Source organism: Pipistrellus kuhlii, unplaced genomic scaffold (assembly GCF_014108245.1).
Source record: "Pipistrellus kuhlii isolate mPipKuh1 unplaced genomic scaffold, mPipKuh1.p scaffold_m20_p_7, whole genome shotgun sequence".
NCBI lineage: Eukaryota > Metazoa > Chordata > Mammalia > Chiroptera > Vespertilionidae > Pipistrellus > Pipistrellus kuhlii.
In genome coordinates, this window is record NW_023425573.1 from 40679639 (window position 1) to 40700580 (window position 20942).

General features: G+C 35.7%; 1 protein-coding gene across 2 annotated transcripts in view; it reads left to right on the plus strand.

Annotated features, from left to right (window-relative positions):
- Positions 1-20942, plus strand: part of FASTKD1 (FAST kinase domains 1) — a 30130-nt gene that overhangs the window by 3552 nt on the left and 5636 nt on the right. Inside the window, exons 3-10 of one of the 2 annotated variants that reach the window (XM_036422432.2) lie at positions 2289-2357; positions 5009-5134; positions 8074-8472; positions 9599-9709; positions 11238-11369; positions 13207-13693; positions 15910-16024; positions 19535-19663. In XM_036422432.2, coding sequence (XP_036278325.1) covers positions 2289-2357; positions 5009-5134; positions 8074-8472; positions 9599-9709; positions 11238-11369; positions 13207-13693; positions 15910-16024; positions 19535-19663 — 1568 coding nt within the window. The remainder of the gene's footprint in view (positions 1-2288; positions 2358-5008; positions 5135-8073; positions 8473-9598; positions 9710-11237; positions 11370-13206; positions 13694-15909; positions 16025-19534; positions 19664-20942) is intronic. The other variant, XM_045575434.1, reaches the window with a different exon arrangement.

Here is a 20942-nt window from a genome sequence, read left to right on the forward strand (position 1 = left end):
GGGTGCAGGCTGGGCTGAGTAACACTCCCCCCCAGGCATGAATTTTGTGCACCGGGCCTCTAATACTTCAATAAAGCTGGGAAAAATTTAAAAAGGAAAGAAACTACACTGTTTGCAAGGAAATCAAGCCTTCAGAAGAACTGAACTCCCTAAATAAAGGACTCAGCAGTTATATAAATGGCAAAAAAGCACACAAAAGTTATAATTAGTTTGTTTGTTAGTCTCTGGTGGAAAAATAGTTTTCTCAGGATTATCCATTTAAGTAGCTACAGATGTTGACATTGCACAAAGCATAGATAAAGTTGTTTTTATTAGGGAGCCAACATACAGTAAAGGGGTGTAAAGCTTTACTTATATTGGGGATATGTATAAGAATAAAAAAGAGTGGCTCTCCCTTGTTTTTGGTGGTCTTTCTCAGATTGCAAAGTTTTTTTTTCCTGGGGTACTTGAAGAGAATATGTAATGATGAACTGGGCAAAATACCAGTTTTGCTTTCTCAGTGGTCATGTTAGTTTGGAAAATGCCGAACCAGACAAAATTAACCAGATCTTTATTGCAGGACTCTTCAGAGCCATTAATATGGCAGTGTGTATTTGAATTCTAAATGAGCATTTTCCAAACTTATTTAACCACAAAACATTGTGTTGAACATCTCACAAGACTGATGTGTGTGTCAGGCACAAAAGAAGAAATGCTGCTTGGTAATTTACCTAAAACCTGCATTTCTATATTTCCCTCAAGTCATCTATATCTATATCTATATATCTATATATCTATATATCTATATATCTATATATCTATATATCTATATATCTATATATCTATATATCTATATATCTATATATCTACATATCTATATATCTATATATCTATATATCTATATCTATATCTATATCTATCTATCTATCTATCTATATATATATATATATATATATATATATAAATCTAAATGACTGTTACAACTGAATGGCCAGAACGACGTTAACCAGTCACTATGATGTGCACTGACCACCAGGGGACAGATGCTCAATGCAGAGGCTGCCCCCTGGTGGTCAGTCTGCTCCCAAGGCAACAACCACGGCCAGCCAACCTTCCTCAGTCCCTCCCCCGCTGGCAAGCTTTGTCTGGCAGCCAACTGGCCCAGCCCCAGCTGGGACTAGGTGAGATGGCCCCAATAGGTCCTGGTCACTGGCCAGGCCTAGGGGCCCCACCCGTGCGTGAATTTCATGCATCGGGCCTCTAGTATTTTAATAAGGAAAGGATTTCAAGAGTAATGCAATTGTGTTTTCAAGATTTTTAAACAGGATGTAGTTTGATTTTGCTTCATGACTCAACCTGAAATTCTTTGATTTTTAGGAGATAAAATAATATAGGCTTATTACCATAAAGATGTTGAAATTGGTTAAAAAGAAAAACTTTATGGTATATGTGGCTTAATTACATGTGAGAAATATCCATTGTTAGTAAAGATATACTGGAATAGGAACTCTTTTCTAAAAAATATATTTTTATTTTAAAAAAGCTATGCTGGAACAGGAACTCTTATATGTTGCTGGTAGTGTAGTATGTGTTATGAACTTCATTATTTTTTATTTAAATTTTATTTTTCAATTACAGTTTACATTCTGCATTATTTTGTGTTAGTTTCAAGTGTATAAGATAATGGTCAGACAGTTGTATACTTTACAAAGTGATTCCCCCAATATTTCAAATGCCCACCTGGCATCATACATAGTCATTACAATATTATTAACTATATTCCTTATGTGTACTCTACATTCCTGTGACAAATATTAAAAAATATATTTTTTATTGACTTCAGAGAGGCAAGGAGAGGGAAAGAGAGACAGAAACATCAATGATGAATGAGAATCATGGATATGCTGCCGCCTGCAAGTCCCCCACTAGGGATCGAGCCCACAACCTGGGCATGTATCCCTGACTGGAATCGAACCTGGGACCTTTCAGTTTGCAGGTCGATGCTCTATTCACTGAGCCAAACTGGCTAGGGCTATGTGCACTTTTAACATGAAATACATCTTTGAGGATTTTCATTGTTCAGTGGAGGGCATTGAACAAGCAGATAAAATGTTAACAAGATATGAGATGAAGTATAGATATTTATTAGATTGTACTAAGAAATCAGAATACTGAAATGAAAGCAGACCAGAAATAAGGACTGTTTAAGAGTATAATAAGTTCATTCTTGCATTATAATTCATACTACATGTGTTTTTAATTTAAAAATGCATAGATATAGGAAATTATTTTCTCTTGTTTTTATTGAGGTTTGCTGTTGAGCCCCATGATCCACTCGTTGAAGCACTAGTGACAGAAGCATGGAGAAGGCTGGAAAGGCAAGTACTCTGAGTTCTTCCCCTACGATCAGGGTTATCTTTTTCAGGGTTGGCAGAAATCTTGTAGGAAAAAAATGGGGAGTGTGTTTTTCCTTGAGGGAGAAAGAACAGTATTTCAAATGTTTCCTCTTTAAATTAAGAGTCAGGAACATACACAAACAACAGTATGGGGAATGCCTGCGGTGGGGCAGGGTTGGGTGGAGGGAGTCAAAAAGGATAAAATGGGAGACATCTGTAATTTGTTTCTGTCAACAATAAAGCGGCCGAAACCGGTTTGGCTCAGTGGATAGAGCGTGTCTGTGGACTGAAAGGTCCCAGGTTCGATTCCGGTAAAGGGCGTGTACATTGGTTGCGGGCACATCCCCAGTAGGGAGTGTGCAAGAGGTAGCTGATCGATGTTTATCTCTCTCATCGATGTTTCTAGCTCTTTATCTCTTTTTCTTCCTCTCTGTAAAAATTCAATAAAATATATTAAAAAAAACAAAAAACACAAAACAATAAAACAAAAAGAGCAGGGAACATAATGTGCTTTTCCACATTTACACTTAATCCTATCTAATAAAAGAGTAATATGCAAACTGACTGTCACTCCAACACACAAGATGGCTGTCCCCATGTGTTCAATGGTGGCTGCCCCCATGTGGTCACAAGATGCCTGCAGGGGAGGGCTGTTGGAGGGTACTGGATTGGTAGGGGAGGGCAGTTGGGGGGAACCAAGCTGGCAGGGGAGGATATTTGGTGGGGGACCAGGCCCGAAGGGGAGGTTAGTTGAGAGGGGACAAGGCCTGCGGGGGAAGGCAGTTAGGGGCAATCTGGCCAGTAGGGGAGCAGTTAGGCATCGATCAGGTTGGCAGGAGAGTGGTTGGGGGTGGTGATCAGGCTGGCAGGCAGAAGCGGTTAGGGGCAATTAGGAAGACAGGCAGGCAAGCAGTTGGGAGCCAGTAGTCCTGGATTGTGAGGGGGATGTCCGACTGCCTGTTAAATGGGCAGTCGAACATCCCTCGAGGAGTCCCAGATTGGAGAGGGTGCAGGCTGGGCTGAGGGACACCCCCGCACCCCACCCCCATGCACAAATTTCATGCACCGGGCCTCTAGTCAAAATATAAATATAAATAAGGTAGAGTCAGCTATTCATGGTCTGGCATTTTTTTAAACTTTATTTTTATTGTTGACATTATTACACGTGTCCCTATTTCATTTTCCTCTTCCTTCCCCTTTGCCAACCTATACCCAGCTTTCCCTCAACCCCCTTCTCTATGGCCAAGCACTACACTGTTGCTTGTCTATGGGTTATGCATATGTTTTTTTGGGTAATTCCTTCACTTTCTTTCATCTAGTCCCTCTTTCCCCCCTCTCCCTTGCTTCTGTTTTTATTTTATCCATTTATTTTGTTCATTAGATCATGGACTGGCATTTTTGAATTTTCTTTTCTGGAAGAGTTCTACTTCAGAAAGAAGATTTTCTGAGCGATAGGCAGTCAATTAAAACCTAGTTGTTTTGGAGCCATAAAAAAGAGAAAAAAGAAGACACCAGCTTACTAGAAAGGAAAACACGTGAACAGCATTTGTAGGAACTTGCCAATCTCTCTTTTTATGGAGAGACAATGAGCAGAGTTCATCAGTGACTTAGAAGCTTTCAGGTCTATTGCTGTAAACAGATTTATTTTCTGAACTACAAACTCATCTATTTTCTTTCTTCCTTTTTTTAAAAAAATATATTTTATTGATTTTTTTATAGAGAGGAAGGTAGAGGGACAGAGAGTTAGAAACATCGATGAGAGAGAATCATCGATCAGCTGCCTCTTGCACACCTCCTACTGGGGATGTGCCCGCAACCAAGGTACATGCCCTTGACTGGAATCGAACCTGGGACCTTTCAGTCCGCAGGCTGACGCTCTATCCACTGAGCCAAACCGGTTTCAGCTCTTCCTTTTTTTTTGTTTTTTTTTTTGTTAATCCTCACCTGAGGATATTTTTCCTTTGATTTTTTTAGAGAGTGGAAGAGAGAGGGAAAGACAGAGAGAAACATTGATGGGAGAGGATCACATCAATTGGTTGCCTCCCACATGTATTTACACCGGGGCCTGGGCGGGCAGGAGCCTGCAATCGAGGTACGTGTCCTTGACCAGAATCAAGCATGGGGGACCCTATGGTCCACAGGCCGACGCTCTCTTCACTGAGCAAAACTGGGTAGGGCCAAACTCTGCTATTTTCATCATGTTGTTATAATCAATAATCATCTAAAAAATGTGAAATCTATTAAGGGTATTCTTGAGTATTGAGAAGTCTATACAATTTGTATTATACAAGAGTATATGAGAACTCTCCATTTATAAGAGAGGCTGAGAGAATAACAAAGCTCATTTTGGCAAATCTTCACTGAGGATAAAGCTGGCAACCTGGACATGTGTCCTGACCAGGAATTGAACCGTGACCTCCTGGTTCATAGGTCAAAGCTCAACCACTGAGCCACGCCAACCAGGCAGCATGGGTTACTTTAAAAATAAAAAATAACATTTTAGAAAAATTCATTTGAAAGTACTAATGTATTAGTAATATAATAATTTTATAATTTTTTAATTTTATAACTGTTTTTTATGTGTTCAAGAGGAAGTAAATACTAATGATCTCTTCTGTATATTTCTTCAATAGGTTTGATATGAATGTGCTGGCAAAATTTTCCACTTGCCTAGCAGATCAACACTTATATTTTAGTCCACTAATGGGAAAAATAGCTGATATTGTAAGTAGGAACTTGGAAACCATACAGGACTTAAGGTAAATTTATTTAGAAAGCCCTTGTGTTGCGGTAGAAAGGTTCCGGGCTTTGTACGCATACACACTTAGATTGGCTAATTTCTAATTATGTGACTTTAACTTCTTAAGAAGTTCACTGTCCGCATTTATAAAACAGGGATAGTAGTGTAATTACTTTTCAATGTTGTTATGGGAATTAGAGATGAAGTATTTAAAGTATAACACAATATCGTAACAGTTTAGTCCGTTATATATACCAATGTTTTTTATGGCAGTATTAGTCACAATTGCCAAAAGAGTTGGAAACAACCCAAATGTCTTTTAATATAAGAATAGACAATCGAAATGTGGTATGTATCTACAGTAGAATATTATTCAGCTTTAAAGAGGAAGGCAATTCTGACACATACTACAAAATAGATGAACCCTAAAGACATTGTGCTAAGTGAAATAAGCCAGATGCAAGCGGACAAATTCTGCATGATTCGGCTTCAGACGAATTACCTAAAGCAGTGGTTGGCAACCTCATTAGTCAACAGAGCCAAATATCAACAGTACAACGATTGAAATTTCTTTTGAGAGCCAAATTTTCTAAACTTAAACTATATAGGTAGGTACACTGTTATTAACTTACTTAGGGTACTCCTAAGGGGCCAAAGAGCTGCATGTGGTTCAGGAGCCGCAGTTTGCTGACCACTGACCTAGAGTAGTCAAAGTCAGCGAAACAAAGTAGAATATCTGTTGCTAGGGGTTGGGCATTGAGGAAATGGAGATTTATTATTTAATAAGTAAGGAGTTTTAGTTTGAGAATATGAAAATGTTCTCCAGGTGGATGGTGGTAATGAGAGTACAATATTGTGAATGTACTTAATATCACTTAACTGTACACTTAAAAATGTTTAAAATAGTAAATTTTACATTATGTCATTTTTCTACACACATAGAAGTAGCTTGTAAAAGCAGACAATAAAAATTGTTGTAAATTTTGTTTAACTTTAAAAATTATTATAGACCCCCTTTAGAAAATCTAATGAAATGTTTGGACATTTCCTCACTCCAAACTGCAGTTTCAAATATATATATAATTTTAAAAAATAATTTCAGGGGTCTTTATGGTTAAACTAAATAGCAATGTTAGGTTACTAGTTAATGCTAATATTAATTTTAAACATTTGAATAGAGAAGTCAAAGTATTGTACAACTGGGTCTTTAAAAATAGATCCATTTTCTTGAAAAGATTGAAATTTGGAAACAAAAATTAGTAAATAGTTCCACTGTCCTAATGATTGAGATAGTTTCAGATTTATATTTTTATATCTTTTCTGTAGGTGGTTTTCTATTATCATCTCCAGGTATTTGTTATATGCCTTTTTTAATAAAAATTTTTACTTATTGATTTTTAGAGAGAGAGAGGAAGGAATTTTTGTGTGTGTCCCTATTGGGGATCCAATCCATAACATTGGCACATTGAGACTATGCTCCAACTGAGCTACCCAATCAGAGTCCTTGTTATATGTCTTTTCCATTATGCATTTATTCATCATTATGGATACATTCTTGTAGTTGTGATTTTCTGATTTTTATTATGTAAGAACTGTCATTTGAAAGCAGGGACCTTTTGTAATTTTGTTGTCTTCCAAATGCCTAGAAGAGTGATTTGTGTGTGTTTTTTAATTATTATTTTTATATATATTTTTAAAAGTGTTTATTGATTGAAGAAATATTAAATGCTACTTCATGTATGGTATTGTTTGTCATACATTAATATCAATCTAGCATGAAACATTAAAATATATAAAATTATTAGAAATATTTTACCAAGATTTTTATTAGTAAACTAGAGGTGCGGTGCACAAATTTGTGCACTGGTGGGGTCCCTCGGCCTGATGTGCGCCCTCTCGCAATCCAGGACCCCTCAGGAAATGTCAGAGAGAGAGTTTCAGCCTGATGCCCACAGGCCAGGCCAAGGGACCCCACTGGTTCACAATTGGGGCCAGGGAGGGATTATAGGAGGGCTCCAGGGCATGTTCGCCCATCTCGCCCAGTCCCAATCAGCCATATCCCAACAGCAAGCTAACCTACTGGTTGGAGTATCTGCCCCCTGGTGGTCAGTGCTCGTCATAGTGACTGGTCAAATAGAACGAACAGTTGGTAGGCTTTTTTTTTTTTTTTTTTTTTAATATATTTTATTGATTTTTCACAGACAGGAAGAGAGAGGGATAGTTAGAAATATTGATGAGAGAGAATCATCGGTCAGCTGCCTCCACACCCCCCACTGGAGATGTGCCGGCAACCAAGGTACATGCCCTTGACTGGAATCGAACCTGGGACCTTTCAGTCCGCAGGCTGGCGCTCTATCCACTGAGCCAAACCGGTTTTGGTGCGTATTGGGCTTTTATTATATAGGGCAGATATACAGAGACAAGAGTAATAAAGCAAAGTTCTACTACCTAAAATACAAAATGAGACTTTTAATGTTACATTCATGGGCTGTTGGTCCAGTGATTTCTGAGTAAATTTCACTAAAATATTTTCCTTTAGCCCTGGCCTGGTAGCTCAGTTGGTTAGAGCATCATCTTGATACACCAAGGTTTGATTCCCCAGTCAGGGCACATATGAATGCAACCAATGAATGATAAATAAATGAAACAACAAATTGATCGCTCTCTCTCGCTCAAAAAAAGAAAAGAAAAGAAAAAAGATTAAAAACACATTTTTCTTCAAAGAAGATATTTATAGAACAAGATATTATATATATTCAATAAAAATATTACTTCAATGCTTTTTTTGTTTAAAGAGGTTCAATTACTCAGAGATCTGAGTCAAGTTCTAGTATTTTAAAAAATTGTTATAAAACAGATATTTTTACCAGTTCCTTTCTATATCTATTTTTTTTAGACTTAGATTTGTTCATTATTTTTAAATAATGTAAATTTTTTTGCATCTTTTTCCTTTTTTAGGTCTTTGTCTGTTTTGATGGTCAGCATATCTTCTTTAACATCACAACGTTTTCAAAAACAATTAGTGAAGAAAACAGAACTTCTTTTTGATACCATAGATTCTTCCCAGGTCAACACTGCAAGAAGAATACTACAGTTCCTTAGAAATATTAAATATAGTTATTACCCACTATTAGAAAGGTGTAATAAAGTGTTTTTAAGCAATATGAATGATCTTGATTTGGACACCATCAGTAAAATATTTAGTCTGTACCACTCTGTACAATTTAATAATTTTGAATTTATTTTAATAACTAAAAAGAGGCTAACTGAAATGATCCCTCTGTTTGATCAGCCTGCCACCTTTGTAAAATTGTTTGTAGTATTGGGACCCATGGCAGGACCTGAAGAAAAGAAACAGTAAGTTCTGCTAAAAATGCTTTACTTTTCAGTGGAGACTGTCTGGAGCCTTCAAGCTTAGATATTGTATTATGGAAGGCACAAAAATCAACTGTGGAATGGAAAATAATCTCACATGCTCTGCTCCTTGATTCCTTCTCTGTTTATTCTAATTTACATCTCAAACTCTATTGTGTTCTGAAAGGGAGCCAGTACCCCCTTGTGGCAATGGATGAGGGAGAACACTATTTAAAGACCTTTGTTCTCCCTTCCTAGGTCATGTGACTGGCTTTAAATAGGTATAAGACTGCCCTGCCCAGTATAGGCTGTGGACTATTCAGAATTATAGTAGTTAACAAGACCATTTTTTGCTTTGTCTTCCCATTCATCATCGAAACATTTATATTATACACATTGGCATATATTCCCATGCTAGGTTTGAGTGAATTTAATCTATCTCCCATCTTAGAAGAATTTCCAGTATTCCTGTAGATATTAATGTAGATAGAAATTTTAGGGATATAAAAATGAGCAAATACTGTATACATGATTACTGATAAGAGCAAATGGATAAGTACTATTAGTGGATTAGTTAAGCAGGGGTTCCAGAGAGTGGTATCTACATCATTACTCTGTTAGCCAAAACTTTATGGAGAGTTTTATTTTTAAGAATCCTTTGAAATATTATATATGAAGAAATTTAAAGATACATTTTAAGAAACAGTCATGATGGAACAAGATGATTATTTAAGGAACCTTTATTGGAATCTCTCTTTTTTTGTCAATAGGTATTATTAAAATCTCATATGTTAAAGCAGTACAAAAGTTGAATTTAACTGGATCCCTGCCTTCAAAGATTTTATGTTCTAATTGGGAGGATAGAAATATATAATTGAAATACGTAAATACTATGATACTGCAAAATAGTTTATGAATAAGTATTCAAATTAGTGATACAGTTAGTGCTATGGGCAGATAGACAAGTGAGAAAAATGTGAACTAAAGTGTCTGGGAAAAGCTATGAGAGCATATTTGAATTGTTTTACTTCATATTATTTTCTAATTGTTACTTAGGAACTGTTATTTAAAATTTTTTTTAATAAACTATCCATTTTTCAACCTAAAAATATTTTTTTTTTGCTTCTAGACTTGAATCAAGTATATTATTGATATCAGAAGAGCTGACCAGCCAGGATGCCCTGGCGGTGATTGGAGCAATGGAAGAGATGGAAAGCAGAAATTTACGTCTGATTAAAAAGTAGTCCTTCCTGAAATTCATGGTGTTAAGTTTAGTTGTCATTCATAAGTACAGTAGCTATGTTTTTGAGGAAAAATTATGTTTTTTTCCCCTATAATCTAGCAGTTAATTTTGAAGAAATAAGGAATTAACACTTACTTTATTATTCCTAGTTTGTTTTTCAAAATAGAAATTCTGAAATTGTTTATGATATTTTTCATTTCATTTGCTACTGTTGTTATTCTCAAGCAGAGTATCATAATCTAGGAAAGTTGAGAGCATAGAGCAGGATCCTACTTTTCAAAAGGACAGTTTCTGGAAAATAGTTGACATCTTTGTGAGCTTGGTTTCACACCACAGTTGTAACCTTGAAATCCTACTACCACATATTAACTTTTTTGTTAACTTGAGATTAAGAAGGAAATAAATTCATGGTTCAATATATATATGTATATGTATATATACACACACATTATTATTATTATTATTATTTTAAAATATATTTTTATTTCAGAGAGCAAGGGAAAGGGAGAGGGAGAAGGAGAGAGAAACATCAACGAGAGAATCATTGATTGGCTGCCTCCTGCATGCCCCCTACTGAGGATCGAGCCCGCAACCTGGGCATGTGCCCTTGACTGGAATCAAACCAGGGATCCTTCAGTCTACAATCCAAAACTTTATCCACTGAAACAAACCAGCTAGGGCTTATTTTTTTTATTTTTTATTACCTATCATATTCCATTTTGAAAATATTCCTTCTGCCTTATCCCTCCAACTTACTGTCTCAGCATTTCCCATTGCTTTGAAGCATTTCTATTATAAGGCCAGTGGATTTAAGGAAGAAAAATGAGTTTTGATAATTGTTAGTAACTCTTGGTAAATATCTTTTTGGAGGGAAGATGTGGAATTTGGTGGCTCTTCTGAGAGATTTATTTATTTATTTAGGAAGTAAAACTATGCTTCTTACTATTGATAATTACATATTTCATTGATAGCTCATTCTATTTTTTCTATCACCATCTTTTAAAAGTTTATTTTTCTTTTTTTAAAATATATATTTTATTGATTTTGTACAGAGAGAAAGGGAGAGAGATAGAGAGTTAGAAACATCGATGAGAGAGAGTCATCGATCAGCTGCCTCCTGCACCCCCCCACCTCCTGCAACCAAGGTACATGCCCTTGACCGGAATCAAACCCGAGACCCTTCAGTCCCCAAGCCGACGCTCTATCCATTGAGCCAAACCGGTTTCGGCTAAAAGTTTATTTTTCAATGACATTTGATATTCAATATTATATTAGTTTCAGGTGTACAGTATACTCGTTAGACACGTATATAACTTATAAAGTGATCTCCCTTCCCCATAAGTCTAGTACTCCCTGGCACCATTTCTGTCAGCATCTTGAGACAGTTCTTCAAGAACAGAAAGGCTTGTCTCATTCATTGCTGTCTCCAGCACAGAGTTTGTGTGGCATGAAGGAGCTCCCCAGAAAATGTTTAATAAATAAATGAGTGAACTGGTTATAATAGATGTTTTATCATTCTTTTTAGAATTGCTTCAATTCTGCATAAGAATCTGGAGAACTATAAGCCAATAGAGTTATTGAAGATAACTCACTCATTGATTGTTTTACATTTCCAAAGTAAAGAGTTTTTTGTGAAACTCAGAGAATTATTGCTTAGGTAAGATTAAAGCAGAAATGTTTGTTGAGTCATTTTGTAATCTAATCTTTCAATTTATAATCTAATTTGGTTTAATTATGTAAAGAATTGTGGAACTTTAGGAGTTAGAATTGGATAGCTTATTATTAAAAAATGTTTGACAGTTATCTCTTCCCATGCCCATTCTGCCAATGCTTATACTTGGTATATTTTGAAATGGAAGTGAGACCAGTCAGGTGATGCGTTCTGTAGGGCATGCATAAAAAGCCAAGCCATTCTTCTTTTTGGCAGGAATAGCATAACATGAAAATATTGGAACTGCTGAAGAAGGCAAAATTCATATTTAGGGGCCTTCAACTTGACTTCTTGTTTCTTTTTCTTTCTTTTCCTTCCTTCCTTCTTTCTTTCTTTCTTTCTTTCTTTCTTTCTTTCTTTCTTTCTTTCTTTCTTTCTTTCTTTCTTTCTTTCAAGACATTTTATTGATTTAAGAGAGAGGAAGGGAGAGGGATAGTGAGATAGAAACATTGATGAGAGAGAAACATTGATAGGCTGCCTCCTGCATGACCGCTATTGGGGTTCAAGCCCAAAACCCAGACATATGCTCTGACTGGGAATCAAACTGTTATCTCCTGGTTTATAGGTCTATGCTCAACCACTGAGCCATACTGGCTGGGCCATTAGTTGATTCTTGTATGTGCTGACCAGGGATCAAATCCACAACCTTGGCGTATGCTCTAACCAACTGAGTTACCTGGCCAGAGCCTAAATATTTTTTATTTATGTATTTTTTAAAACTCTTCTTTTAAAATATGTTTTAATTGATTTTGGAGAGAGAAGAAGGGAGAGGTAAAGAGACAGAGAAACATTGATGTGAGAGGAACATTGATTGTTTGCATCCCATACGCACCCAACCAGGGATTGAACCCACAACTTGGGCGTGTGCCCTGACTGGGAATCAAACTGACGACCTTTCGATGTACAGCATGATGCTCAACCAAGTGATCCATACTGGCCAAGGCCCTAAAGGTTTTTAAAAGCTCTCATTTTTTATTTTATTTTAACAACTGTTGTCCTCATGGTAAGGATCTTACCGTGGATGTTTGGGAAAGGAGACATAAAAAATGGAGTCAATTCTGTTTTTTTTTTTAAGGCTGGACTTCCTAGATAGAAGAAATAAAATTGGAACCAGTATAATCCAGTGATTGCTGTATGCTGGTGCCTGTACTAAGTACCAACTCCTGACAAGTCGTATCAGAAATTCAGCCCAAATTCTATCTTAAGCAATATCACTGGGGGAAAAACAGTGCTCTCATACTGACCTTCTTTGTTTTCAGGAAACCATGGTTTTATTTTTGCATTAAAATAATTGGGATGTGGCCGAGACCGGTTTGGCTCAGTGGATAGAGCGTCGGCTTGGGGACTGAAGGGACCCTGGTTCGATTCCGGTCAAGGGCATGTACCTTGGTTGCGGGCATATCCCCAGTAGGGGGTGTGCAAGAGGCAGCTGATCGATGACTCTCTCTCATCAATGTTTCTAGCTTTCTATCTCTCTCCCTTCCTCTCTGTACAAAATCAATAAAATATATTTTAAAAAAAATTGGGATGTGCTTTATATTTCTTATGGCTTCCCTTAATAACTCTATGGACCTTTCTTTGATTTAGTTAACTCTTCTTTAATTAACTTGTATATTATGCCACCCCCATCCATTAGTTAGAATAATAATTACATATTTGTATTTTAATACTTATGTATACTTACGTGTGTATATATATATATGTGTGTATATATATATGTATATATATATTTTGGCTGATGTATTAATTTTGTTCTTTTTACTTTCCCTTCCTTTCTTTATAGTTATTTGAAAATTAGTGTCAAAACTAGTGAGATTTCCATCCTGGTCTCTGCCATTTCTAAACTTCCATCTCCTCACTTAGATGAAGTGGGGATATCTCGAATTGAAGCAGTTTTACCACAGTTTGACCTAAATGACCTGAATAGTTTTGCCACATCTGTTTTAAAATGGATTCAATATGGTCATGTGTATCCAGATAACACTACTGGAAAACAGCTGAAACTACTTCAAAAAATAGATCACTACGGCCATCAGAGACTACAAAAATACAACAATTTGAATTCGTTATGGGCAGAAGTTAAATCTTTAAAAGGAGACTGGTTTTCTGAATCTCTTCTTGAAGAAACAATTGCTACTTTACAGCGTTTGGTGGATGGAATTAATTACACAAATGTTGCGGGAATTGCATATTTCATTTCTAGAACTAACTACCTCAATACTTTGCTGCTTGACAAGATAGCCTCAGTGGTCCTTCAGCAGATTGAAAAGGTGAAATTGAAATGTCATACCATTTTATATAGTTGTCAACTTATAAAAACAAATATGTATCATAAGTACTTTGATACCTTGATTGGAATTTGAAGTTTAAAAATTAAACTTTATTTTTTTTATTTTATTTTATTAAAAAAAACATTTTATTGATTTTTCACAGAGAGGAAGAGAGGGATAGAGTTAGAAACATTGATGAGAGAGAATCATCGATCAGCTGCCTCCTGCACACCTCCCACTGGGGATGTGCCCGCAATCAAGGCACATGCCCCTGACCGGAATCGAACCTGGGACCTTTCAGTCCGCAGGCTGACGCTCGATCCACTGAGCCAAACCGATTTCGGCTAAAAATTAAACTTTAATTTTTGGTTCAGCAATTTGTTGTTTCTCCTCTTAAAACCTTTTTCTCCAGCATTACGCATAATGGACAGATTGTTAAAATCAGTGGTCAAAATTCATTGACTAGAAGGAAGTACTATATAAAAGCAATACTGGTTATTATTAAGAAGGATATTAGAGTGGTATGAATAATTTTTGTTTCCCTTTTTTTATTTTCTGTAATCCTGTGATACTACTTTTATTATTTAAAAAAAACACCCTACATTTAAATTGTGAGAAAACACCCTACATTTAAATTGTGAAAACAAAATTATAAGGTATCCACTGACTTCAGTACAGTTTACCCTTGAACAATGTGGGAGTTATCATTAAATCCTTAAATGACTTTTGACTCTTCCAAAACTTAACTATTAATATTTTAGTGTGTTTTTTTTTAAATTTTAATTTTATTGGTTTTAGAGAGAGGGAGAGAGAAACATTGATTTGTTGTCCCATTTTATTTGTAGTTGAATAACATATTTTGTATCTTAAATAGTATAATTCTTATAATAAAGTTATCTAGAGAAAAGATGTTTTAAAGATAGCCAGCCAATGTGGTTCAGTGGTTGAACATTGACCCATGAACCAAGAGGTCACCAGTTCAATTCCTGATGAGGGCACATGCCTGAGTTGTAGGTTCCATCTCCAGTAGGGGGTCTGCAGAATGCAGCCGACCAGTGATTCTCTGTCATCATTGATATTTCTCTCCCTCTCTCTCTCTCTCCCTCTCTTTCTCTCTCTCTCTCTCTCACCCTTCCTCTCTGAAATCAATAAAATTTGTAAGAAAGAAGAAGAGAAAATACATTTACAATATTTATTGAAAAAAATCTGCATATAATGGATCCATGTAGTTCAAACCCATATTGTTTAGGATCTTCTGTATTTTTTAAAATTTATTAATTTTTAGAGAGAGGAAGAGAGAAAAACCGAAACATTGATTTACTATTCCACTTATTTATGCATTCATTGCTTGCTTCTTGTATTTGCCTTAACTTGCAACCTTGGTGTATTGTGACAATGCTTTCACCAACTGAACTGCCTGGCCAGGGCAGGTCTGCTGTATTCTTAGATTATCAGTGTGTTTTCTTACAAATTCATTTCTTATAAAGTGCTACTTTTTGAGTTTTTGTTTTTATAAGATTTTTATTTAGTATTTTCTCAAATAAAAATAAAAGTCTGTCTTATTTGTTTAACATATTTCTTGGTAGTATTGGATGAGTAAGTGAATAGTGAAAAATAGTGAATGAAAGAAAAATAAATTATTATTATTATAAAATAAGAAAGCTTTCATTACATTATGAGTACAAAATGCACTGATATCATATAAATTATATAAATTAGTGATACTTCCTACTCATTTTTAAAAAATATTTTCATTGATTTTTATAGAGAGAGAGGGAGGGAAAAGGATAAAGAGATAGAAACAACAATGGGAGAGGAACAACACTGATTGTCTGCCTCCTGCATACACCACTTCTGTGGATTGAGCCAGCAAGGGGGCTTGTCCCTGACTAGGAATCAAACCGGTAACCTCTTGGTTCCTGGGTTGACGCTCAGCTGCTAAGCTATACCAGCTTCCTATGCATTTTAATGATTAGTGAATTTCTGGAATAAGATTTTACATCTAACAAGATTAATTTGTACATTATCTGATTTTCTTTAGAGTTACTAGAAATTAGTGGGGTTAAATAGATTATAGCAGGGTAGAAAAATTAAATAGAGTAATGCGTGTATCATTTAACTATAGGCATGTTAGAAAATTACTTTTACCCAAAATAATTAGGCTAAAATTTTGTTTTACTGAAGTTAAAGTAAATGTTTTTGTTCTGTTTATACAGATCCATCCTTTTGCAATCTTTCCTATTATTCTTCCATTCAGCACCTTGAACTATGATCCGCCTCAAAGGGATGAATTTTTTGGAACTTGTATTCAACACCTTAATTCTTACTTAAGTAGGTAACTTGGTACTAAATTGAATGAATAGGTGGGAGGATACTTTGCTGATATTTCTCACTTAAAGGATAACCATAATAGCTGGGAGTTCTATTAAAAAGTTTATATCTAATTTTGAAACTATTATTATGAAATGTCAAACGTATGGATAAAATTGAAAGAACGAACAAGGAACAACTATATACTCATGGGGTAGATTCAGTTATCATTAACATTTTATCATATTTGCTTTACTGTTTGTCTTTCTTGCTCTTATTTTTTTCTGAGCCATTTGAAAGTAATTTGTAGACATTGAGACCCTTCACATCTAATTACTCCTAAAAATTCCTAAAATTCAAAAAATAATGAACATATTCTATATCACCACAATTCTGTTATCACAACTAAGAAAATTAATAGTCTCCTAATATATAATATGCAGTTCATGTATAAATGACCTATATTATTCCCAAAATACAAAATACTATGGTTGTTACCCAGAATCCATTCAAGGTTCACTCATTGTGTGGCTGATTTCTTAGAGTCTAGAATATTCTCTGGGTTTTTAGATTTGCTTTGGTTTTATTTTTTGCTTGAGATTGATTTGGGAGAAAGGTTGTTTTTTTCTTCTTCTAATATTCTCTTATAGCTTTCAAATATACAAAAAAATTTGAAAAAACTATATAACAATACTGTATACCCACAACCTATACCGCATACCCACAATCTAGCTTTTGAATAATGATTAATTTATTGCCACATTTGCTATGTGTGTATGTACATACTCAACTTGGTACTAAATTGAATGAATAGGTGGGAGGATACTTTGCTGATGAACTGGTTTTTTTTTTTTGTTTGTTTGTTTTATATATATATTTTTTATTGATTTCAGAGAGAAAGGGAGCAAGCGAGAAAGAGAGAGAGAGAGAGAGACATCGAAGATGAGAGGGAATCCTTAATTGGCTGCCTTCCACACACCCTCTACTGGGGATTGAACTCGCAACCCAGGCATATGCCCTTGACCAGAACTGAACCAGGGACATCTCAGTCTGTAGGCCAACAGTCTATCCACTGAGCCAATCTGGCTAGGGCCTATTTATGGGTTTTTAAAAATGTTTTTAAAAATTATTTATTTATTTATTTATTTATTTATTTATTTATTTATTTATTTATTTTTAAGATAGAAAGGACAGGAGAGGGATAGAGAGATAAAAACATTGATGAGAGAGAAACATCATGGATTTGCTGCCTCCTGCATTTTTCCTACTGGGGATCAAGTTTGAATCCTGGGCATTTGCCCTGACCAGGAATCGAACCAGTGACCTTTTGGTTCATGGGTGGATGCTCAACCACTGAGTCACACTTGCTGGGCTGATGAATGATTTGAAGTGTCAACCCTAAATACTTGAGGTTATAAGGACATTTAATATCACATTAAAAAAAAGTTAATAAGTACCATTTAAACCATACTCAAAAATTTTCCGAAATCTCACCAAATTGTCTTTTATGACATTTTTTAAAAGCAACCTAGTAATTTGTAGACATTAAGATCCTTCACATCTAATTACTCCTAAAAATTCCTAAGTTATTATGTCACTTTCTCCCTATCTTTTTTCCAGTTGGTATTATTATTTTTTAAGAGACTGGCCATTTATTGTTGAATGTTTAGATTATTGATTTGTCTGATTGCTTTTTGTTAAAATCGAACTCCTTCATATGTAATATTTCTAGTAATTTAGAAATTAGGAATAGATGCTTGATTAGATTCAAATTAAATATTTTTAGTAAACTTGACTTGTATGTATTGCTGTATACCTGAAGTTTGTATCACATCTGGAGACACATAATATCTGATTCTTTATATCAATTTTAATAATTAAGCTGTTGTGAGACCAGTATATATTAATTTTATCAGTATCATGCTCATAGACTTTACTACATTTTTGTGGGATTTATAGGTCATATAATGTCTAACCATGTCTGACACAATTGTGTTTGCTAATAGACAAGTAAAATAGGACTGTGATATGTGTATGTTTATATACGAATGAGTGTATACAACATTTTTAGTAGCACAAGTATATGTAGAAAGATGAGACTTGAAACTGAGACTTAGAATATGCTTTTCTGGTTGTTCAGTCATGTTTCATAAGAAAATGAAAATATATATCTTCTCATATTCTCTAAATAGAGGCTTAGCTATTAGAATTTTTTTTTTTAATATAGGGTATAAGAGAAGAACGGTTGAGAAGTACAGCTTTGATTTTTTTAAAAATCTTTCTGAGAATGAAAATTTTTAGAGACCTTTATAAGATAATTAAAAATAACTAATGGAGTAATAATTCTCTTTATTTTGAATAGATGTTAGTTTTGACAGATTGGTAAATACCTCATTTATCTTGATCTTGCTTTATTAAAATAAACTCAGCAAAAAATCCAAAAGAAAGTATTTCATTCTTTTTGTACTTTTGGGCATTTTGGATGACTCCTTGCCTTTCATCAGAAATGTCTCTTGGATGAGGCAAATCAGCTAAATTATCTCAAGCCTTACCCTCTGGGATATGTACCATGCTGCTGGGTGATAGGTAAGGGAGGAGGTGCTAGGTGAGATCTGAGCTTTTTGCATGTCTGCACTCAGCCTGGAAATCTGAGATCCCTACAGAGTACACAGTGCAGTGGTCCAGGCTACAGGCAGGACTCGCCAGGTTAAATCTCACCCTCCACCTGCTAACTGTGTGACTTTGAGCAAGTCATTTGACTTCTCTGTATCTCTGTACATTTATTTGTAAAGTAGAAATAGTAACCGTTTCTGCTGCATACTGAAATGAGATTTAAATGAGTTAATATTTGTAAAGTGCTTACAGTGACACCTAACAATTCTGAACACTATTATATCAATATTATTACTAGAGGCCCGATGCACGAAATTCATGCAAGAGTAGGCCTTCCTTCCCCCGGCTGCCAGCACTGGCTTCCCTCTGGCACCTGGGACCCGGGCTTCCCTCACAGCCCCGGCTCCATCCGGAAAGTCGTCTGGAAAGATGCCCAGAAGGACATCGGTCTAATTAGCATGTTATGCTTTTATTATTCTAGATCATCAGTATATAGAGATTGGGATCACTTAGTTTTCTGTACGCTATTGACCTTTAGGTTTGAATTCTTTTTCTTTTCAAGGCAATTAAAAACTTTTAATGAAAGGATAATAAAGAAGCATATAGTATGAATTTAGACAAATTTATAAATTTGATTTATAAACATACTGGTTCCATGTTTGTTTCTTGATCTGCATACATGGAATCAGTATGCAGATCAAGAAACAAAATTACTACAGTACCCTTCTTTCTTTCCCCCTTTTTTATTCTACCCCCACCCAAAGGCAACTACTTAACTACTGGCAATATATACTATTTTAGGCAAGAAGGTGTTTGTATCATTTCTTAAAAACCTGGTTTTATCTGAATAAAGTGTGTGCATATATATATGTGTGAGGTGGCTGTAGTAATTTTTAAAAAAATTTAATTTTGTTTTAGGTCTATTGGATCCTCTCAGGTTAGTGTTTCTTGGTTTCTTTTTTGCCACGCTTGAGTATTTTCCAGAAGATCTGTTAAGGACAATTTTTAACATCAAATTTTTAAGCAGATTGGATTCTCAACTTGAAAGTATGTATCTATATTTAATTGTTATCATTTGCATATTATATCCAAGTTTCAACTCTATCTATATCAAAGCACTTAAATGTTAATTTTTTGTTTGCTTATAGAAGTATTTCCTGCTTATTGTAGAAAATTTGGAAAACACAGAAAACATAAAACAGAAAGTAAAAAATTACTAAATCTTATCAAGTGAAACTACTACTTTTAATGTTTTGGAGGGTTTCTTTCTTTTTTATCTCTTGCCTGCTTTTTTGTATTTGCTTATATATCTACGAGAGGCTCAGAGCATGAATTTGTGCACAGATGGAGTCTCTGGGCCTGGTCAGCAATTGGGACTGCCCATTCTGGGCCGATGGGGCTGGTCAGCTGGAGGGAGGAACTGCAGAAGGTGTGGCCAGCTGTGGGGAGGGCCCGAGGGAGTTTAGCGACTGAGGGAGGTTGACTGTGGGAGTGCACTGACCACCAGGGGATAGCTCCTGTGTTGAGCATCTGCCCCCTGGTGGTCAGTGCCCGTCATAGTGACAAGTCGACCAGTCATTCGGTTGTTCGGTCATTCGATTGCTTAGGCTTTTTTACATATAGAAGATACATATTTTAAAATAAAATTTGGATTATTTATGTGTTCATTTTTATGTTAGTCATTAAACTGTATTTTGAATGATTTTTCATGCCATTAAATATTTTTTGATGTCATGATTTTAAAAAAAATAATTCTTTATTGTTGAAAGTATTACATATATCCCCCAGTGACCCCCTCCAACCCACCCCTGCCCCAGGCCTTCAGCACCCTGTCTGTGACCATGAGTTATGCATAAATGTATATGAGGTCTTTGGTTGATTACCTCCTCCGTCTTCCCTCTGAGATTCCCCACTCTGTTCCACAATTCCATGTCTCTGAATCCACTCTGTTCATCAGTTTATTTTGTTACTTCGATTCCACACAGAGTGCAATCATGTGATACTTGTCTTTCTCTGACTGACTTATATCACTTACTATGATATGTCATGATTTTTTTAGTGTCTAAATAATCTGCCATTATATAGATATAGTGAAGTTTACTTATCTTAGAGGTTATTATAAATAACTAGAGGCCTGGTGCATGAAAATTCATGCCTTGGAGGCGGCGTCCCTCAGCCCAGCCTGCACCCTCTCACAGTCCAGGAGCCCTCAGGGCAGGAGGTGACCCGGCGATCAGGGGAAGGCGATGCCCCATCACACCTCTGCTGCTGCCACTGCCACGAGCACAGACCTCGGCTGGCCCTGGTTACCTGAGCCTCAGGCAGC